The sequence below is a fragment of the Poeciliopsis prolifica genome, unplaced genomic scaffold (assembly GCF_027474105.1).
Source record: "Poeciliopsis prolifica strain line A6 unplaced genomic scaffold, Auburn_PproV2 SCAFFOLD032, whole genome shotgun sequence".
Lineage (NCBI taxonomy): Eukaryota > Metazoa > Chordata > Actinopteri > Cyprinodontiformes > Poeciliidae > Poeciliopsis > Poeciliopsis prolifica.
The window spans coordinates 2,635,915-2,658,499 of NW_026562407.1; the positions used below are offsets into that span (position 1 = coordinate 2,635,915).

The window sequence follows — 22,585 nt, forward strand, 5'->3', positions numbered from 1 at the left end:
TATTACAACATAGTGACAGTTTCCACAAATTTGTAAAAAATATTTTTTAAACAATTTTCATACTGCAGCTTTAAGGTGAATCTTTCAAACATAAGAAAAAGAAACTGTCAGGCATGGTGGTGGCATGATTATGATGTGGGGTTGGTTCATTACACAGATTTGGGTGAAATTATCAACTTTGAATATAACTGGATGTTTTAATTGGACAACAAGTTACATTGAAGATGTGTTCAAAACTGCTTTCTGTACCAGGAACCCGATCGATTTAAAAAAGTGAGATTGGACAAATATTCAGCCAGAAGCTTGTTGGTTCCTCTAGTCTTTTCAAGAGAAACACAAAACTACCGGACAAAGCAGAACTGCTGACCTGAGAGAACCCGACCGGAACCTCAGAACAGTGATGGACCCGACCAGAACCTCAGAACAGTGATGGACCCGACCGGAACCTCAGAACAGTGATGGACCCGACCAGAACCTCAGAACAGTGATGGACCCGACCGGAACCTCAGAACAGTGATGGACCCGACCGGAACCTCAGAACAACGATGGACCCGACCGGAACCTCAGAACAGTGATGGACCCGACCGGAACCTCAGAACAGTGATGGACCCGATCAGAACCTCAGAACAGTGATGGACCCGACCGGAACCTCAGAACAGTGATGGACCCGATCAGAACCTCAGAACAGTGATGGACCCGACCGGAACCTCAGAACAACGATGGACCCGACCGGAACCTCAGAACAGTGATGGACCCGACCGGAACCTCAGAACAGTGATGGACCCGACCGGAACCTCAGAACAGTGATGGACCCGACCGGAACCTCAGAACAGTGATGGACCAAAACAAACAGGTTTGCGTTTATGGGTCGCTGCTGAACGAATAGGTTTAGCATTAGCATTAGCATTAGCATGGCGTCAGTCAGTTCACTGTTGATCACAGCCTGATAAAATCAGTGATTCTAACTCGCATCTCTTTCTGTCTTAATGAACCCAAATGATTAAATGCAGGTGAAACATCGATATGACTAACTAGCGATAATAAAGCGGTTTTATTCACGGTAAAATCATCAGCTCTCAGGAAGCAGAGTTTCTCTAAATGAGACCAACTTGGTGAACAATAAGGACACCAGAGCAGGATTTTCCTACAGTTTATATGTTTCATGGAAATCAATAAACCGCAGTTCATAGTTACTGGGAAAAGGACAAATAGTTTCTTCCTATTTTGGTCCCAGAGGAAACTGAAGATGCAGCTGCATCCATGAAGACAAACTATAAACCGTGAGAAATGAACCAGCAGCGGGTTGAACCGGAAGCAGTGTGAGCTGCACAAACCAGGCGCTGAAAGGAAACCTGATGGCTGCAGACGCCGCAGCCCAACTGTACATAGAAATAGATAGATAGTCTGGAGGAGACATGCGCAGTAGAGAGGCTGCTGATGCAACATGACTTGTTACGTCAAGACATAAGACTGTAGTTCGGGGGGCTTTGATGCTTATGACGTGTGGACTGACGTCATAGCAGGCTCTATAGTTGCTCATTCTTGATCTCCATCGTCACTTTGCACTTGTTCGTGGTAAAGCTCAGATCTCCTGTTCCAGTTATTTTAGCAGCTGAACTCACCAACAGAGGAATCATGGCCAGCAGTTCTGCACCAGTAGAGACTGTAACCGTGGAAGCCCTGGAGGCCGTGGTCGACCGCCTCTTCATCAACATGACCCCAGAGGAGTGGCTGAGGCTGGAGGCTGGGAACCCAGCACCCAGCACCAGCTGCACTCTGGGGGACATTTGTGGAGAGATCTTAGAAATATTTACATCCAAAGTTCTGAGAAATCTCCACAAACAACTATTTACTATCGAGTCCTTGGAGGCGGCCGTGGGGAACAAAGTGCCAGAGACCTTCGTTGAAATTATGGGCGTCAGTGGAGAATACTGCTCTGAGCACGCGGAGTATTTAAACCGGCTAATCGTGAAATATCTGTTACATCAAATCTATCACAGCCTGGACTCCGACTCAGATGATCCTCCAAGGAATCATGCCGACCAGGGACCTCTGAAAGCCGTAGTCAGATATATGGTTGAGGAATCGATGTCAATCATTAAGGACCTCATGGATAGACTGCATCCACCCAATGAGGAACCTGAGACAGGAACTGTCAACAACCCAGTTCAGCCTGAAGAGCCTGAAGAGCCTGAAGAGCCTGAAGAGCCTAAAGAGCCTAAAGAGCCTGAAGAGCCTGAAGACGGAGCAAAAGAGACTGAGAAGACGAGTGCTGAGCCAAAATCAAAGCTCAAAGTTATGATGGGGAACATCAAGAGCTTCTTCAGGAAATTTGCACTGAAACATTCAGCAAAGGTGACTCCACTGAACGCCCCACAGACCTGTCCACAACAAGAGACGCCAACGCAGAGCGTCCATGTTGAGGACAGGAAAATGTTTCCAGAAGGTTCTGTGGCAGAGACACAAAACTTTGTTCCACAGATCCGATTAATTGACAATTTTTATAATTATTAATGGTTAGTAGTTAGGTCTTTTTTTAATTGTTAATGGTTAGTTAGTTCTTTTTATAATTGTTAATGGTTAGTTAGTTCTTTTTATAATTGTTTGTGGTTAGTTAGTTCTTTTTATAATTGTTAATGGTTAGTTAGTTCTTTTTATAATTGTTAGTGGTTAGTTAGTTCTTTTTATAATTGTTAATGGTTAGTTAGGTCTTTTTATAATTGTTAATGGTTAGTAGTTAGTTTCTTTTTATAATTGTTAATGGTTAGTTAGTTCTTTTTATAATTGTTTGTGGTTAGTTAGTTCTTTTTATAATTGTTAATAGTTAGTTAGTTCTTTTTATAATTGTTAGTGGTTAGTTAGTTCTTTTTATAATTGTTAATGGTTAGTTAGTTCTTTTTATAATTGTTAATAGTTAGTTAGTTCTTTTTATAATTGTTAGTGGTTAGTTAGTTCTTTTTATAATTGTTTGTGGTTAGTTAGTTCTTTTTAATTGTTAATGGTTAGTTAGTTCTTTTTATAATTGTTAATGGTTAGTAGTTAGTTCTTTTTATAATTGTTAATGGTTAGTTAGTTCTTTTTATAATTGTTTGTGGTTAGTTAGTTCTTTTTATAATTGTTAATGGTTAGTTAGTTCTTTTTATAATTGTTAGTGGTTGTTAGTTCTTTTTATAATTGTTAGTGGTTAGTTTAGGTAATATTATAATGAGATAGTTATTATCTCATTATAATAACTATATTATTATAATGTTATTATAATGATATAACATTATAATGTTATATCACTATATAACATTATAATGTTATGAGATATAATCTCATAACATTATAATGAGATAATATGTATCTCATTATAATGTTATGAGATTATATATCTTAGTAAATAATGGAATACCATCTCAGTATAATGAGATAGTATTACATTATAATAACATTATTGTTATTATATGTTATAATAATAAATAACATATGAGATATAATCATATGTTATGATTTATACTATATCATACTATATCAGTATAATGAGATAGTATTACATTATAATAACATTATTGTTATTATATGTTATAATAATAAATAACATATGAGATATAATCATATGTTATGATTTATACTATATCATATAACACTGAGATAGTATTATAATATACTATGAGATAGTATCTCTGTAGTATATAATAATATAGTATGTCATTATAATATTATAATATATCTATCATAATGAGACAATTATAATATTTGTTATTGCTGATAATTATTATCAGCGATTCATCTGGCCATTGATGTGTGACGTAGCTCCACCCCCAAATAAAGGGGGCGGAGCCAGATGTTCTGAGGGGCCAGACTGGGGGCTGTCAGTCCTTTATTACTGAAGCCATCAGCCATAAATCCAGTGACTCTAAAACAAAACAATGACCAGCAGAGAAATTACAACATTTAATTTCCTTTTGGATAAATAAAACATTTTTAAGATTAACTGAAAATAACAAAGCTTATATACAAACAGGAGGTCTCACTCTCACATCAATCAAATTCCTGAATCGGTCTCCTTGATTGCAGCTAAATATTTTAATTAATTGCTTCTTATTAAAAACATTATCACAATATATTTTGAATGATTACACGACTGAATTGTTAGATTTTTTTTAAATTATTATTATTTTTTTTAATATTACAGGTAATTTGTTAAAGGCTGCACATTTAGACATATCATTAAAGCATCAAGGTGAGGTGGATGGAAACAGCAGGAGCAAAAGGAAACACATTTTTAAGAAGCTAAAATAAGAGAATCCTCAAATATGACCTCCAAAGTCCACACTGCAACAGGCTGAGAAAAATCAGAGCATTTAAAGAAAAACTCCCTTGTTATATTATTTTAAAGTAATCCCATCACTGCGGCCTTTAGCTCCGTGAAAAGTCTCCAGCAGTCTCAGCTACTACAGACCAAACAGGATCATGTTGGGTTAGTGGCCCATTGGCCTGTGGAGCGACTCTGTACGTTTGCTTTTCCTGTTTGTCTGCGCTGACCCTGTGATGGACTGGTGACCCGTCCACAGTGTACGCAACCTCTTACAAGCTGGAATAGGGTCTTATCACCGTAACGGATTAATGGTCATCTTTGTGCACGTTATCAAGTTTGTCAATAACGTAAATAGGATAAATAAGAGTTGTTTAGGTTGTTCTTATGGAGAAACGCATGAGAAAGATTTAATACTTTAAATTGGGTTTTTGGAGTTTTATGTCATGTTACATTGTCAAAAACACACCTGGAGTGTTGCTTTGGTTCTTTACATGTTTGGGAAATTCCTTAATCTCCATCACAACCACTCAGGGTCACAAAGCTTTGCCTACTTCCCAAAAGCTCCTCCTTTGAGCTTCAATCTCCAGCCAAGCTTCCGCTTCACAGCAATCAGCTCCTTCAGACTAGCGACAGCAACCATTAACAAACACCTGGTGGAACTTCCATCCACTGAGCTCATCATATGAACTACATTTCAGACTAACGCTGAATGTGGTTCATTCTGAAAGAGAAGGAGCTTCTTCTCGTTAGTTTTAAACAGAGACATTGTTGTGATGACCTGCTGAAGGAGGAGTCTGAAAGAGCAGAAGCTTCTTAAAGAGACAGTGCCCAATTTCAAAGCATCTAATCGAGACATCAAATTTCTTTGAAGTTATGTTTAATTTGACATCATTTTTATGACAACTGAGAGGAACATAGTGACTTGATTGTCTTAAAATAGCAGTGTATGCTTGGAGATTAAATAATACCCCTACCTCCTTTTGACAGGTGTCACGTTTAACATTTATTTCTGTCTGTGTCGTAACTCTGGCTAAGATGAAAGTGTCCTCCTCTGAGTGGCGCAGACACTCCTATCTAAAGCTGATAAGAGAACAAACAGGAGTTGAGAAGCAATCATTCTTTTGTTTATTTGTTTAGACACTGTGGAACACGCTGGCTGAACTCATCAGAGATTTATCTTTGACCAAAACATTTTAAAGCCACGTTTTCATCCAGTCTGTTCCTGATTTCTCTCTCAGTTGATCAACAAACACCAGAAAGTTAAAATGGTGATCTCATTTTAGCTTGAATCCGTACAGAGCTGGAATAACACATGATTTTTGAGATAAAAGTGTAGTAGTCCTTTGTCCACATTCAAAAGCAGCAGCACAAAGGATCAGTTTAAACTCCTGTAATCAAATCTTCTCCTTTTCAGCTGGTTCACGATCCTGAGATGCTCTCATCTTTCACACACTGCCAACCGTTTTACGAGACTTACAAGAGCTTGTCTTTACATTAATCATTGAGAAAAGAAAAAGCAAAGGCGAAGGAAAACAGTAACTTAGGTATAAATACACTTTGCATCATTTAAGTTACTTTACATTTGGGCATGTTTAAACAAACAGGAACCTTCATTTTAAGTTATTGGAAATGCAAAACACCAACACAAAGTACTTAGCTGCTGAGAGAAAATTAAAAAAAAAATTCTAAAAAAGACAATTTTCAAAATGTGGCATGCATTTGTATTGATTCAGATATAGAAGCCTCACTAATTCTGATTATTGAGTTTAATAGTATTTTTTAGATTTATGAATGATGTGCTTCAGCACAGAAACATAACATAATTTAATAAATCATAAATACTTTTTGAAATGAAATCAGTACATTTAATAGAGGCACATACATAATTAATTCTATGTTTAATAAATTATTTCTGTATTTACTTCATTTTTAGAAATTGACACATTTAAATAGTTATAATTATATAACTATTTTAAAAGTTATATAATCATTGTAATATAATTTGACACTCTTCCTTCTCCATTTTGCACAAGAGCCAAAAAAATAAATAAATGCGCAGTGAATTAAATATATTTTTAACAAAAACATTTCTTTAAAAGGGCATTTTAATTTTCAAAGTCATTATTTAAAGAGGTAGATTGAATTTAATTATTTAACTTTTCATAACTTCATGACATATTTACTTATTTACTGATGAATTTAATTATTTAGTAGTAAAGTTAACTTTTTAATTAATTTTGTTTTAATAGTTTTATGATGCACTTAAATAATTATTTGACAAGTTATATGTTTATTGTAATACATAGTTAAATAATTATACATGTTTTTAAATAAAAGTTTTCTTTAAAATGTAATTTTATTATTTAAAAGATAGAAGTAATTTAATTGCATATATAACCATTTAATCTTATAATGATAAAATTAATTATTTAATTATGTTTTTATGATATATTTAATTAAGAACGGCAGAAATATATACATTATTTCATGGCTTATTCGTTTATTTTAATGTTGCGATTGTAAATACGTGACGTGACCGACGTGATGTTGTGACGTTCTTTAAACTCCCCGCGTGCTACTCCAGCCTCCCCTGTGATTGGCTGAGAGCCGGGGATAGGGGGCGTGTCCCAGTTGCCTCTCCAAACGGAGAGAGAGAGAGAGCGAGAGCTGGAAGCTTAGGGAGAAGAGATTAAATAGAAGGCAGGCGCAGCAGCTACATCCGCCAGAAGGAGACCGAGGATACCAGCTGCTAGCTACGTTAGCCGCAGTAGGCAGTTAGCACCTAGCTCCAAGAGTACTAGCTGCTTTCCTGACACATGAGGGGCTGAGCCAGCAGGTCAGAGTGACTGTGAGAGAGCCGCAGCTCTGAGCGCCCGCTCGGCCGTCCCGAACTGACTCCTTCCGCTTGCGTGACGCTGCGTGAGCCCCAGTGCGGGAGCGAGAGAGAGACAGAGAGTTTGTGTACATCCAAGCCCACATTTCTCCCTCTTCCTGTAAACAGCGTCTGTGAAGGTGTGTGAGGTAGAGCGGTAGAGGAAGTGGACCCATAAACACTGCCTGACTGTCGGCTGTGTACACTTGGTGTCCGGTTACCTGGCAGCGGATCCACGTTTCCTACCGATAACCGACTAATCGGCGGCAGCATGTGAGTACCTGCGGGACACTGTGTGCGTTTATGAATGAGTTTTGAGCGTGTGGCTGGATTGGACCGAGCATTGCTCCAGAAGGCTAACTGCTCACTGCATGTGAGCTGTCGGCGTGGAAGCAGCACATGTAACCACACAGCTGTTAACTCTGCAACTTCTGGGTCTTCCTGCAACTCAGAAGCATGGCTTAAAGTGTCAGTGTGCCTATTTTAAACTACAGTTTCCATTTCATTTTACATTGATTAACTGAAACCATCAATTAATTGGTTTTTCAATCAACTTATACTGTTAAAAATATGTATTCACCAAAAGGGGAAATTAAATGTTGCAATAAGTCAAAGACTTTTTACAATGACGAATTAATTGGAAGAAAAATTGTCCCAGACGTTATTGCGATAATAATATTGATGTTTCGAGACCATTTTTAAGTAATATAATGGTAATGACATAATAATTCAAGTTTACCCTTTTAAAGGTCAATAAACTTTAAATTCTAATAAACATTTTATACTGGAACTAGAAGACATTCTAAGCTTATAAAATAAATAAAACAAATGATAAATAAAATTGAGTTGTGATGTTTATGTAAACAAATTGTCCTTAAAAAAGGGTCTAGTTCAGACCAAAGCACCAAGCTGAAGACTTTTCTCACCCAGTTTTTGGTAGAAATAGAGAGAGAAGAAAAAAAAATCAATCTATCATACAAATGGAAACAATTTATTGTGCGACTAACTGATTTATTGCTTTTTGTGACTAGCCTATTTGAGACCATGTTCAAGTAATAAATGAATAGTTTTCCCTCTCAAAGATCAATAAACTTAAGTTTTTGTAAACACTTAACTCTGGGACTGGGAGATATTTTAAAATGAAACCTAACAACTAAAAACAATAAGTAAAAAAATATGAATCATCAGATTGGAAACGATCAATTAATGCAATTAATTGATTGAATAATTAACTCATCCAACAATCTTCAAGTGGATGGTGATGCTGTGGACAGAAAGCGTCTCCAGTAGCAGCAGCCAGTGTTACAACACATCTGAAGAAGCCTCTGACTAAAGAGTTTCTGTCCAGAGACAGAAACTCAACATTCAGGCAGCAGAGATGATATTCTACAGTAATGACACAGTCGGTTACTGGGAAGCACAGCTAATCCACATCATTTGCTTTTACCACTGGTCTGGCTAGAAAGTCAGAGATGTGGGTGTGAACTTCCTCCTCGTCTCTCTGCATCAAATAATGTTGGATCATTTAAATGCCAGTTCTGAATATTTCAATTAAAAAATAAGAAACTATTTATCAAAACATAAATAAGTAGAATGCGTCTCATTTGCAAGTGATTGATTATGATGTTTGTAAAAACGTAATAAGTTAGTAAATGAAGTCAGCAGCCTAATTATCAGTAGTTCCTGAGCCAAAATCAATACATGCAAAGTCAACAGGTTGTAGTGATGCTTTGCAAAGCGGAAAGTGATTTAAAATTTAATAACTCTCAGTGTTTTGATGAAACTATACAACATAAATCAGAAATATACATGTCAGTTTTCTTGATCTGGTTAAAACCTGATATTCAAAATCATAAAACTGGTTAATTCTATGCAGAATCCAGTGAAAAACCATTCAAAATTTGTATTTTCTTCCATCGCTCCAAACAATATAAATGGCGAAGGTTCTGAAGAAAAACGGCTCAGTTTACATGTTGAAACCTGCATAAAGATGCTTATTATCTGTGCAGGCCACACATCCAGCAGAAATTGGATGGCAACTTATGTTCAGATTGTTTTATTTCCAAATCTCTGTGTTTGTTTATTTAAGGATCCTCAGAACATTCAACACCACAAAGATTGCAATAGAATCATAAAAATACTAAAAAAAGAAATATCCCTAACCCTTAAAACACAAAGTAGGTCAAAACACATATCCAAATCAACCGTCTCGACAATGTTTACATTTTAAAATAATAATAAAAAAAAGACATTACGATTTACCTCAAAACACACAAAGAAAGTGAAAAAATTTCAGCAATTTCCAGGAAATATTAATAATAATCTTTACTGTATCCTTCATGTTGTTGTGTCCGAATCATTCAGGCGTTTGCTCATCCTCAAAGCAACCTTTACTCTGCAGCCAAACATGAAAATATGCGTAACATCTGTCCCAGAGCCCAGTGGGAGCCGGGCGACTTTCAGCAAACAGAACCTGCTGCTGCACACAGGCCACGCTCTTTGCTTTTTATCACACTTACATGTTTTAGATCATTAAATCAATGTTTATGTCAGACAAATAGAAGTTTGTTCCACCCAGTCTGATGACTTCCTGACTTATGGATTCCACATATCTCTTCAATAGGACCCGTATGACCACATGAAGTAGGCTAAAAGATTTTAAAATCACGACATGATTTCAGGAAATTCAAGAACAGATGAAAAGCAAAGTCCTTTACATGTATCTTCTTTTATATCTATTTATAAGGAGTGGCTGGTCTACCAAAATTACTCTGAGTGTGATGTTGATTAATCCAGGAGGCCAACTAATAACGTAGAACAACATCCTAGATGTTGTCTGTTTTTTGTAAACTTTTTTTTTTTGGTTGTCTTGTGGCATTGTTTTTAAAAACACCATGTCTGGGTTTGGATGCAGCTGGAAGGGTTTTTGTTCCAACGTCTTCACTTTCTCATGACAACCGGGTGTCGTTTTTACACTTTGGAGTAGCTGACTAGCATCTCGGACCTGCGGCCCCAAATCCCAGTGGAGTTGGAAAGGAAAATGCATGGACGCAGAGCAGAGAAAGAGGAAGTTCAGACTGTCTGAGGCGTCTCTCTGCCCAGATTTAAAAAGGAGCGGTAAAAGCAAACGTGGTGGATTAGCAGTGCTTGCCAACAACTGATGGTGTCATCCAAGACATGCTAGTGTGAAATACCATCTCTGCTGCTCGGACATTGAGCTGTTGATTTATTACGATCATAAAACTGTCTTACAATAACAGTCTTCAGTCAGAGGCTTCTTCAGATTGAATGCAAGACTGACTGCTAGGGTAATCCTTTCTGTCACGACATTCACAAAAACTCTTCAAAAAAAACTTGGATGGCATGAATGACAATATTTATTTTCCTTATGGGACATAATTGAATTGAATTAAATCTACAATGTGTATTCAGATATGTGTATATTAGATAAATATCCAAATATATAAATGTAATAAATGACATAATAATTAGAATTATTCCTTTTTTGCCATTTCAGTCAGTCTGGTGTTGGATTTATTTTAGCTAATGCTAAAATAAATGAAATTGAAAATAATATAAGTACTTTTCCACAGTATTCTGTACGTGCCTAATCTCTAAATGTGTTAAGACGTTAGTTTGATTTAACAAATGTTCCTAGTTGTTGAATCTACAAAACTGAAACTGTTTTGTGGCATTGTGAGTGTTTTGCAAGCCTTTGCAAGTAACAGGCGATCGATAGTGATTTCTTAGATAAATCAGGTGGAAACTAGACAAACTATTTGCAATGTTTGCATGTTTGGAGAGCGGTAAGCCAAAACCACCACTGACTGAGTCACGACTTACTCTGGTGTGTAGTGTATCGTTTCCTTATTTCGAGGACACCAGGTAATTGGATGAATCAATTATTGATAAGATGAGCTTTATTGTCCAAAGGAAATTTGTCTTGCCCAAATCATAACCATAACATTACATTCACACTTCTGTAATAGATCCATTATAAGAGAAATTAATATTATACACATAGTAATACAGTTTAAAATCTAGAAAACCATCAGCTACAGTTACATTTTAGTGTTTGTTGCTGCTTATGGCTTCGAAGGAAAGCGTTTCAGTCTCCATCCGGCCTCCTGAAAGAGGCTGGTACTCTGAGTGGAGGATATGAGATGATTTTCTGGACCTTTCCGGTTATTATTTCATTGAAAATGGTCCGGAGTGAGAGATGCTGCTGTTCTCCCATCGGCTTCATAGCTCTTTGTGCGAGACGAGTGAAAGAAACTAGATCAAGTTTTTAATCGGATGTTTTTGGGTCACAGTATTTGTTTCAATTTGTTGATAAAGCTATAAAAAAATTGGCCCGGGTATGCCGGGCCAATCGGTGGCGCTGTAACGCAGAATGATGCAAAAATCACCAAACGACACCGTGCCGTGTTTTTCATTTTTGAGAATAAAAGGCAGGGGGACACATGCACAGCACACACTAAAACAACGCCTATAGAATGACTGTGGCTCATAATTCCTTAAAAATTAAGAAATAACAACGCAGAGTGAAACCTTTTCTATTTACAGAAATCTGGTGGTGATTTCTGAGTGAACCTGGAAATGTTGACGTCTGCTGCTCAGACATCGGCAGAAATCCAGATTCGGGTTTGGGCCAATTAGAGTAAAGCTGAAGCCGAGTAACAGGTTTTGTGACGAAGCATTGATCTCCATGAACTTTGATTCCTGTGAGGTTAATGTGTGAACCAGTGCTCCCAGTAGCTTGCAACTTCAGACAGATCTGTTTGTGTAGCTTCATTAAGTTAGTTTTATGGTCTTATTTGTTGTTTTTCTGTTGTTTTGTTGCCGACCAAAGGGAGACGGTGGGTCATGGAGGACATTTGGCAGAAAGTAGTTGCCTCCATGTGTGTTTGTAGCTTTCCAGCTATAATTTCATTCAGCTTTAGTGTTGTGTTACAGATGAGTGGAAGTGATACTCACTGCTCTCTCCAGGCCTTTCCAGAACCAGCCTAAAGATTTACAACTATGAGAACAAAGTTACACTTATACTGAGGAAAAGTAAGTGCACCCCATGATCCAGTTGTGTGAATAACCAGCTGAACTGAAACATTCATTCAACTTGTCCTCCTTTTTGTTTTGGTTATTCTGTTGTTTATGTGCTGAAGCGGGCGTTGATCCCTTTCCTGTCATGATGAAACTCAGACCTCACATATAATTAGGGGTGTGCCAATATCATTTTAATTTAGGGAGATTGGTGATTGAGCGACACTTATATGAGTAGCTATTTTACCTCCTAATCTTATCTGCCTCAAGAAAGGAGAAAAATCTACCACTGTCTTCATTTTGCTCTCAAATGATCGAGGTTTGGCTGACAGACCGGCCCACCAGGTCATGTCTACACATTTGCAGTTCCCAATAACTGTTTAGCTAAATCTAGCAACATTTCAGAGAAAAATATTGGTCTCGGAAGGTCAGGCTTTTTAAAGATGGGTTATTGGCCAAAAAACTGCAATCGGTGGTCAATTTCAGTTTTTTGCAATCATCCAAATTGTGAAAAGAGCGTGTTTTATGCAGAACGACCAAATATACAAAATATGCTGCGCATGCGAAGGAAAGATGCATCAGCGAGCGAGGGAGGAAATTAGCTTTAATGTTGTAGGAGAAGTGGAAATGACAAAAGGGACGAGAGGAGCTAAACACAGGTGAGTGGATGCAGCTGGAGAAGGAGGCAGGATGATAAACAGGTGAAAGATGAGCAAAACAGAGAGCAAAGAAACCTGAAGTTAATATAAACAATAAAGAGAAAGAAACTGTAAAGAAGCACAAACAATAAAATTAACACAAAGAACAACCTAAAACAGAAAAATGACAGCGAGTAAAGAATAAAAAATAATTAAAAATTGAATGAAACTACAAATCCAAACACTTATAGATCATAACTCTTAGTTTTGGACTCTTAGTTTTGTTTTGTTTTGCTATTTCTTCAAAGCGTTAAATGGTCTGATCTTGATGCTGGAAATTGTTTTAACGTCGTTTATCCATGAAGACGAAATGTCTAATTGCTCAAATAATCTTTACCACTTAAGAACATTTTTTATGAGTTGATAAATGTCTGCAGGGCAAATCGGCACAAAAATCTGTCAGAGGATTTAAAGGTCAAAGTCTGCAGCTGTATGAAGGGAACAGACCCGACCTGACCCGACCCGACCTCAGTCACTGTTAAACAAACATGTTTTAATTACTTTAAGTCTAATCTGGTTGTTTGAACTGATTTAAGTTCATTTGATGGCATGAAAAGTATAAATAAATACATTTAAGAAATAAATTACTGGACCTATTTTAGGTCAGAGATTTTAAATGAGTGTCAGGTTTGTTTTCACGTTCCACAATATTTGATAAAATAAGATATTTTCTTTTTCTTTTGAGAAATTTCATTAATACTAAAGACACCAGGAGCTGGATAGAGATGTACATCATCTAACCCAGGGGTGTCCAAAGTGTGGCCTGCGGGCCATTTGTGGCCGTTGAAAGAATTTTATTTGGCCTCTGACTACAAGTCAAAAATGGTAAAGACTGGGCAAACAAAGCAGAGAACACCTGATGACCCAAACATGTTTGTTTTTCTTATAAAGTAACAATCTGAAGCCCTTTTTGTGTTTTAGATCTTTAATAATTTTTTAAAAAAAATGCTCATTTATTTTCAGCAAGTAAACAAAAAAATTTAACTGATTTTGCATTTTTAATTTAATGAACTTTGTGATCCACCAGTCGTTTAAATTTGCTAGTTTGGGGTTCGACCAGTTTGGACATTTAGGATGTCTAACCCCAAAGTTACAGGAGTTGTGGTGATCACAATCAGAAAAACATGACTTCTATCTTGGAGAATAATGCTATAAACGAACAGCTTTGACGTGAAACTTGCCTAATTCTGAATGAAGAACAACCTCTCTGTCCCACATGTTTGATTGCACTCAACAAAAGGGCAAAGGTCACATTCCTCTGGACCTTTAAAAGCCTGTAGCACTGAAGTCGTGGCATTTTTTGCTGAGGGGTTTCATACTTGAAAACTCCCAAAGGGGACATTAGTCTGTCCCCTTTGGTTGGTTCATTTGTGTAAATGAGTTTGAGCGTCATCTGTAGTTTGAACAGGGTGATTGTGAAGACATGGGTTAATATTTTACATATTTGACGCAGACTACTTGTCACCAGTGACACAATCACAGTTTGGATGGGTGTAACTCTGGTTTCTGAGCATCCCTATGTGATGAAGCCAGTATTTCAGAAACTTTGACACATACCGACACCAGTACTTGAATAATACAACGTGCTTCCGTTGGTCTTTGCATGGCGACGATTTATTCCCATCCCGTTTCTGTCAAAGCTACATTTATTTAGTTTTTACTCACAGCTGATTGGGTTTGGCTGGGAAACGCTCTCACGCTGCAGTGAGCTGATGTGATTTTGTCTGCCTGGTGGCGAGCGGACTTTGGTTGCTTTTGGACGGTTTGTTAATGTTTGTTGGGACTCGAGAGCCGAGTGTGCGATAAAGCAGGTCACGATTTCACGCTCAGATTACAGCTGACGACAAACAAGAACTTCTTCAATAATAATGCAGATTTTATTTTTGTAGCATGTAGTGTATCTAGAGGTGGATAATATGGCTGAAAAACCAATCACAATCTAGAAATTTCTTACCAGTCTATTGATAACTAATTAGTTTTTTTTGTGTGGAATATTTGCAATAATGACAAACTGATGGTCTGTCTTCCTGTTTTTATCCACAGTTTTAACTCCATTGTTTTGTAATTTAAAGCAGTTATGAGGCTCGGTGGAAAAAACTTCTTCTGCCCAAGTAACGCCACAGGTTGTAGCTAGGTAACCAAAGAGTGAGTGAGTTGCTAGGTAACCAAAGAGTGAGTGAGTTGCTAGGTAACCAAAGAGTGAGTGAGTTGCTAGGTAACCAAAGAGTGAGGGAGTTGCTAGGTAACCAAAGAGTGAGGGAGTCAGTTGATTCCACCAATGCAGTTAAATTATTGAATATTCAATCAGACGTACTGTCTGTTGACATGGATAATGTGTCTATTAGGATATATATTTTAATTTATTGTCCAGCTCTAAATTTGATATGAAGCCATTTTATATATATATATATATATATATATATATATATATATATATATATATATATATATATATATATATATAGGTTGGTGTGTCATTCGGACTAGAGAAGTGTGGTCGGCTGATCACAAAGAGGGGGAAGGTGATCCGCACAGAAAGAGTCTCACTCCCACAAGGAACAATAGCAGACATAGAGGACAGTTACAAGTACCTAGGTATACCACAAGCAAATGGCAACCTCGATGAGGCCACAAGGAAAGGAGCCACAGCTAAATACCTCCAACGAATAAGGCAAGTCCTGAGAAGCCAGCTCAATGGCAAGAACAAAATCAGTGCGATAAACAGCTATGCCCTGCCAGTAATCAGATACCCTGCTGGAATAATTAGCTGGCCAAAGGAGGAGATAAAAGCCACAGATATTAAGACTAGAAAGCTACTAACCATGCATGGAGGGTTCCATCCCAAATCCAGCACCCTGAGACTGTATACGAGCCGCAAGGAAGGAGGCAGAGGACTAGTGAGTGTGAGAACCACTGTCCAGGACGAAACAACTAAGATCCATAAATACATCAGGGACAAAGCCTCAACAGACAATGTGCTCAGTGAATGCCTCAGACAACAGGGAACGGAGGTTGAGGTGCCAGAGATACCATCATGGGAGGACAAGCCCCTACATGGGATGTACCACCAGCAAATAACCCAAGTGGCTGATATCAGTAAATCCTACCAATGGCTGGAAAAAGCTGGACTCAAGGACAGCACAGAGGCCCTCATCCTGGCCGCCCAGGAACAGGCCCTAAACACCAGAGCAATAGAGGCCCAGATCTACCACACCAGACAAGACCCAAGGTGTAGGTTGTGCAAGGAGGCCCCTGAGACAGTCCAGCACATCACAGCAGGGTGCAAGATACTGGCAGGGAAAGCGTACATGGAGCGACATAACCAAGTGGCAGGCATTGTGTACAGAAACATCTGTGCAGAATATGGACTGGAAACCCCGAGATCAAAGTGGGAAACACCCCCAAAGGTGGTAGAGAACACCAGAGCTAAGATCCTGTGGGACTTCCAGATCCAGACAGACAAAATGGTAATGGCGAACCAACCAGACATTGTCGTAGTGGATAAACATCAGAGGAAAGCCGTTGTGGTTGATGTAGCAATACCAAGTGATTGCAACATCAGGAAAAAGGAGCACGAGAAACTGGAGAAATACCAGGGCCTCAGGGAAGAACTGGAGAGGGCCTGGAAGGTGAAGACCACAGTGGTACCTGTGGTCATCGGGGCCCTCGGGGCAGTAACCCCCAAACTGGAGCAGTGGCTACAACAGATCCCAGGAACAACATCAGACATCTCAGTGCAGAAATGTGCAGTCCTTGGCACAGCCAAGATACTGCGCAGAACCCTCAAGCTCCCAGGCCTCTGGTAGAGGACCCGAGCTCAGAGGATAAGAACCACCCGCGGTGGGTGAGAAGGGAATTTTTTTTTTTTTTTTTTATAAAACATACAACATTGCCTATAAGTTTAGAACCAAAACTTCTGTTTGCTTTGTGGATTTGTTGGTGTTTTATTTTCGCTGCATGATTAAGGTGTGCTTGTACTTATTGTCACAAACTGATGGACATTCAGACATCATCTTCCTACTACTTCCTGTTGTCTTCTTCTTTGTGGTTTGTGCCAGTGGCAATGTCCAGTTGTTGATTATGTGAAAAATGTTTTGCGAAATAAACCAATCCAGATACAGCCAATCAGTGAATTTACTTTTGAAACGTCAATGGAAACGCAGGAAGAGTGAAAAGTTGACATACAAAAAAAATTTAAATTTTCTTCTTGGTACGTTAAAATCCATTGCAGAGAACAAAAATGTCTGCAGATTTATCAGGATTTAAATCAGAAATCTGACGAGTCAGCGCCCAAACCAAAATGACTCAAATTGTAACCCTCAGAGCATAATGAGGATTCTCCGCATACCGCAACTTCTTTCTTATCTTCATTTTCAGACATTGAATTTATACACTTTATGAAGGGAAGTGAGGAGAAAAGAAAGCAGAAAACAAAAACAAAGAGGACAAAATGAGTTTTTAAAATGCTTTGGGGATTGAATGAAAAAGATCTTTGCCTTTTCTTATCATGTTCACTCTTGGAGCGTATTTGCATACCCTAAACTACGATTGACTGCAAAAAAGAAGGCGAGTTCTGGAATTCAAAGTTTTTTCAACAGAAATATGGGTCATAAATAACTGTAAACGTTAAGCTGCAATGGGAAAGACAAAAAAACACCAACTACATCGTTTGAATTAGTCAGAATTTACAACCACAACTTTTCTAACCCTAACATTTTTTCCATTCATGTTTCTTGATTGTCTGGGGACCTTGACATGCTAACAATAGCTGTATTTTTATTACAAATGTACATAAAACTGTGTTGATATTTCACTAATGTTGAAAAACACATAATTATCCAATTATGATGTTTCCACTAAATAGAAAACCAAATTAAAATGGCACAATAAGTCAATAGAAATTATGGTGAGGAGTTATTGTTTTATCACTTCCTGTTTTCTTTTTTGTCGTTTCCGCCAGCAGTAACATCCAGTTGTTGATCACATGACATGTATGATGCAAAAAAAAGTGTTCCAGTTTTGTGAAACACACCAATTTTAAAATGGCTTTTCATCATCAAAAAAAGCTTGAGCTTTTTCAAAATTAAAATGTTATTTTTGTAATTCTGTTTTGGGCAGTAAGATGGTTAATGAAACTGCAGCCAGTGAGAACGAAACACCGTAACGTCACTGCGGAGGTTTTTGTGCAGGCTTAACGTTGTTCTGGGCGATGCGTTCTTGTCATTGCAGAGATCGTCCATGTTGTCTTGATGATTAATTTCCTGGTTCAGTGTTTCCAGTGTGCAGAGGATTTTCCTGATACCTGGAACAAAATATCAAATACAAATCAGATTTTATTATGTTTACCTTGTAAAACAGTAAATATATTTAGAGTTAATTTATCCAGGTGCTAGTTATGCTTACTGATAATTATTCATATTCATACAAGCAGAGTTGCTCTTGAGAGAAAATAAACTTCAGCTTCAGTAAAACTTTTCCTCTCTAAAAAGTGCAGTGCACCAAGTAAAGTCTTAACCCTCTCCAGGCCGGTGTTGCAGATTTGCAACAACTTAGCCAGTCTTTTCAAGTAATTTGAGCCTGAGAGGCTTAAAGCCAGGGTCTGCAGTTTCTTTCCTGCCCTCTTCTGTCCTTGGGAAGCTGTATCTGTTTCACCGTGTCACATTGTTGCTTTTGTGTTAAAAAAGTGTATTGTTAGTGCTTGGATGCGTTATCAAGGCACGTATACAGTGCAAAAAGACATAACAGTGGTTTTATTTACCACAGTCTGTTCTTCAGTGACAGTTAAAGGGCTAAACAGAGAGAAAGTCACTTATTTATTTTCCTTAATGTTACCCAGTTTGTGTAAAATGTAACTGATTTAGAGTTTTATTAGTGTTGTTGCAGAAACCTTAATAAATTATATTTAAATAAAAATCCTATAAGTAGTGTTCAGCAAAAAAACAAAAAACAAAAAAAAAAGAATTTGTCCACAATAATTTACTAAAAACAACAACAAGCAAACTCAGATTTAAAACCCAGCAGGAAGACAAGTAAATTCACTTTTTAAAATATTTTAAAATATTACCTTGTATTTATTAAAAACTTTGGAGCAGTCGCCTCTAAAACCTTCTTTAGCTGCAGTACCTCTGTTTGAGCACAGGGCGGCAGCAACGGACTACTAATGAGGCGCTGTGGCTCGCAGTCAGCCCAGAAGAAGATGTGATCAATCTGCAGTCTAGTTTCTGTGCATTGCATGAGCTGCTGAGGTAGTTTTAAACATGTCTCCACTTTTCTCTGCTCTTTCCCCTAATATTCACATTTATTTAACCTTTTTAAAAAAGTTGTTAAAAACAAAGTCACTTTTTTTTTGAATATTTTACTGACAGAACAAATTATTTCACTTCAAACTTGAACATTAACCCTGTTTTTATCGCTGTAACTCAAGCCGAAGACATGATGATGTTTTGCGTAATTTTCAGGCTTCCTTGTTGGTGTAATTTGGCAGAAAAAGCCACCACAATCACACCTGAAGCTCGTTGTCTCTAATTAGACCCACTTGCAGCAGGTAGATTCGGGTTTTCATGTCAGGAGGAAAATCAGTTAATGGCGTCTGGGAAAAACTGCCCTTTCTTCCCCTGTTTTTAAATCATTTTATTGGGTGACAAAGCTGCAAGTCTTCCCACTAAGCAGTGTTTTTATAGTAAAACCCTTGTAAGCCAGCTAATTGAGCGCCACTCTTTTATGTAGAAGCTTGTTTTGACCTTTAAAGAAGATCAGTTTAATTGAAAGAGAAAAAAATTGTCAATTTATCTTAGTTTTTCCCCTTTTAATCCAACCCATCTATTATGTTGGGGATAAAAATCTTAATTACGACATTTTGGGCAGTGTTTAAAGCGTTATTATTTAACATGATTGCTCATAAGAATAAGCTTGAAAGCAGAGTGCGGGGGGAAAAGTGAATTGCATAATTTTTTATGATTATTTGGGAGCAAAATCATAATTGAAGCACAAATTGAACAGTCCCAATTTAATTGAAAACTCATAATTTGATTAAAATAATTGACTCTGTTAAAAATCCCAAAGCCTAATTGATTTATAGATTTAGTGCTAAAAGCTTCAGAATAAGTGAAAAACACTCTTGATTTAAAAAAATAAATAAAAAAATTAAAGAAGGATTTTTAGGAGAGTTAATCAAAACAAACGAATTGGTGCTTTTCACCCTCCGTTGCTTATTTCATTAGTTTTTTCTCTTTTAAATAATGAAATTGCTGACATAGAATACAATTGGAAAGATAATATACAGTACGACAATGACATCTTGGGAGATTTTAACTAACCTGCAAATAAATACAAACTAAAAATGAGGTAAAATAAATAATGTTTGCACAAAGCAGAAAGAAAAGAGATGCAACAAATAAATACTGCCATTGGAGATGAACCTGGAAATGATCCAAAAATATGAAATAAAATAAAATCAATGTGAATCTAAATGGCCTTTACAAATATTTGAACATTTACAACGCAGATTACATCGCATTGACATCACAATGCTAATATTTGCATATTAGCATTGTGCAAACGATGCATCAGCCCCAGACGGCGCCTCCAGATCCGCCGCTGAGAACAACGGACTCCCATATTTTACCATTTAGCTGATAAGCCCAACAGTTTGGCTGTTGAGGTAAAAATGAGATCTTAAATAATGGTCGATAAATCTGCTGAACATGAACTGCAGCCTGGGTGTTGGTCTGTATTTCTTTAATACTCGTTAATCTTTTCAGCTCTAATAAACGTTTGTCCCTCTGACCTCCTGCTGCTGACAAACATCCTTTACTTCCTGGTCGTCTGCTGGCCAGCCGCATCTGAACCGCCTGGACGGGGGACACAGAGCTGAAACCATTAATCGGTTCAATCGTGATGAATTGATAATTGGAATGATTTTGCAACTGGAGTATACAGACTCAAAAAAAGGCCATTTGCTGAAATGACACAGTCAGAGAAGTAAATAAGCCAAAACTGCACAAATACAAATAAATTTTTAATTTAAGATAAAGTTTGTAAAAACGTTGAGCATCTTTTGCTGCCCAATTATTAATCAGTTAGTAAGATAATCTTTTAGTAGAGCCTCAACTAGGAAATTTAAGCTGTGATGGACAAAAATGAGGAACAGAAATTAAAGACAGATTAAAAACAATATATGTAAAAAAAAAAAAAAACGATGCAAGCAAAAGTAGAATATAAAAATATAGAAAATCAATCAACAGATCAGCCATAAATTGTATTGATAGGAGCAGAAATGTGAGATTTTCACATGTTGAGAAGAAATGTTGAAACATGGACCAACATTTGGACGATTTGAGTTGATTTTGGTGGTTTCAGTCTGTTCAGTTGTGGACTGTGTGGTATTTTCTCTATCACGTTCTAATTTTCTGTTTTTATTATGTAAATCACCTTGAGCCGCCTTGGATTGAAAACCAGTTTATTGTTCAAATAAACTTTGATTTGATGTTAGCAGTAAATTTTAGCTGCAGATGCATTCTTCGTATGAGACGCTAATGGAAAACTACATCACATCTTAGGCAGTAAATGTTTGTCATTTAAAAAGGGAATTTAATTATTTGCACCTTTTGATGCATTTTTGGTATAAAAAAGCTTAAATGGAAAAATTTGCAGAATGTTCTGAAGTTTTCATTCGATTAATTGTTGGTATAATTAATAGAATAACTGAAATACATCAGTTGCAGCCCTATTATTAAGGCAAAATGCCACTTTATTTAGTCGCATGATCAGCTTTTATTCTGTTTCTCTTCATATTTTCAATTTTAGATTAAAACTAAAAAGTAAAGTTTGTTTTAGCAGCGTTTGTAAGGGAACAACGTGGCCTGTGCGTTCCAGGACTGCACTGTGTTTTTACAGCTGAGGTCCTGTTCTTTATTAAAATCACATTGCAGAAGCCTTTAGTTTTCACTTTCCAGGCTTTGTTTGAAAAATAAAACCTCATCTCATGATTTTGTCTTTGAGAAATGAGTTTTAAAAGCATGTTTCTTCTGACTTCTTCTCAAACTTAACTCTGCTGCATAAACCAGTTTTCTTGTTTTGATTAGAAGAAAACTGACTTTCCAAGCTTTGCCGCAAATCATTTATAGAAACAAAGAATGATGCATTTCCTCTCTGTGCAGATGAATTGGTTGTTTATTTAAAGAGGAAGAGACCCCATAATGTTTGTTTTTGCAGCATGAATCCATCAGTGGAACATATTTTCTTTGCGTTCTGCTTTGACTGACCCTGGGGTCGCCGTCCTGCTGCTTTCAGGCCTCTGGTGGCTCTTTAGGCCCGGCGCAACGGCTCCCTGCAGCTTCGGTCAAAAATAACGAGCCACGCTTTTAGAGTAAAAGATAATTGGGGAAGAGGGGCTAGTTCTGGTTTATTTCACTTATTCTTGCATCACCTCTCCTTGGGCTGCCATCTTATCTTGTCTTTGGCCCCTATGAGAGGGGCCAAAGGGGTCGGGTGCAGTGTGTGACGGGTGGCGGCCGAGGGAGAGGGCCCTGGCGGTCTGATCCGCCATTGCAGAAGCTGGCTCTTGGGAATGTCACCTCTCTGGTGGGGAAGAGAGCCACATGATGATCAAACAAGACTTTTGCTCTTGTTTGGATCATTTAATAATAAAGTATTTCTTATGAATGGATACAAACA

General features: G+C 37.5%; 1 protein-coding gene across 1 annotated transcript in view; it reads left to right on the forward strand.

The window, feature by feature from the left end:
* The first annotated feature begins 6,965 nt into the window (after nt 1-6,965).
* The window catches only part of pcxb (pyruvate carboxylase b), a 329,618-nt gene continuing 313,998 nt past the window's right edge, over nt 6,966-22,585 (forward strand). The window contains exon 1 of the mRNA XM_055051195.1: nt 6,966-7,445. Within this exon, the coding sequence (XP_054907170.1) occupies nt 7,444-7,445 (2 nt within the window). The 5' untranslated portion in view covers nt 6,966-7,443. The remainder of the gene's footprint in view (nt 7,446-22,585) is intronic.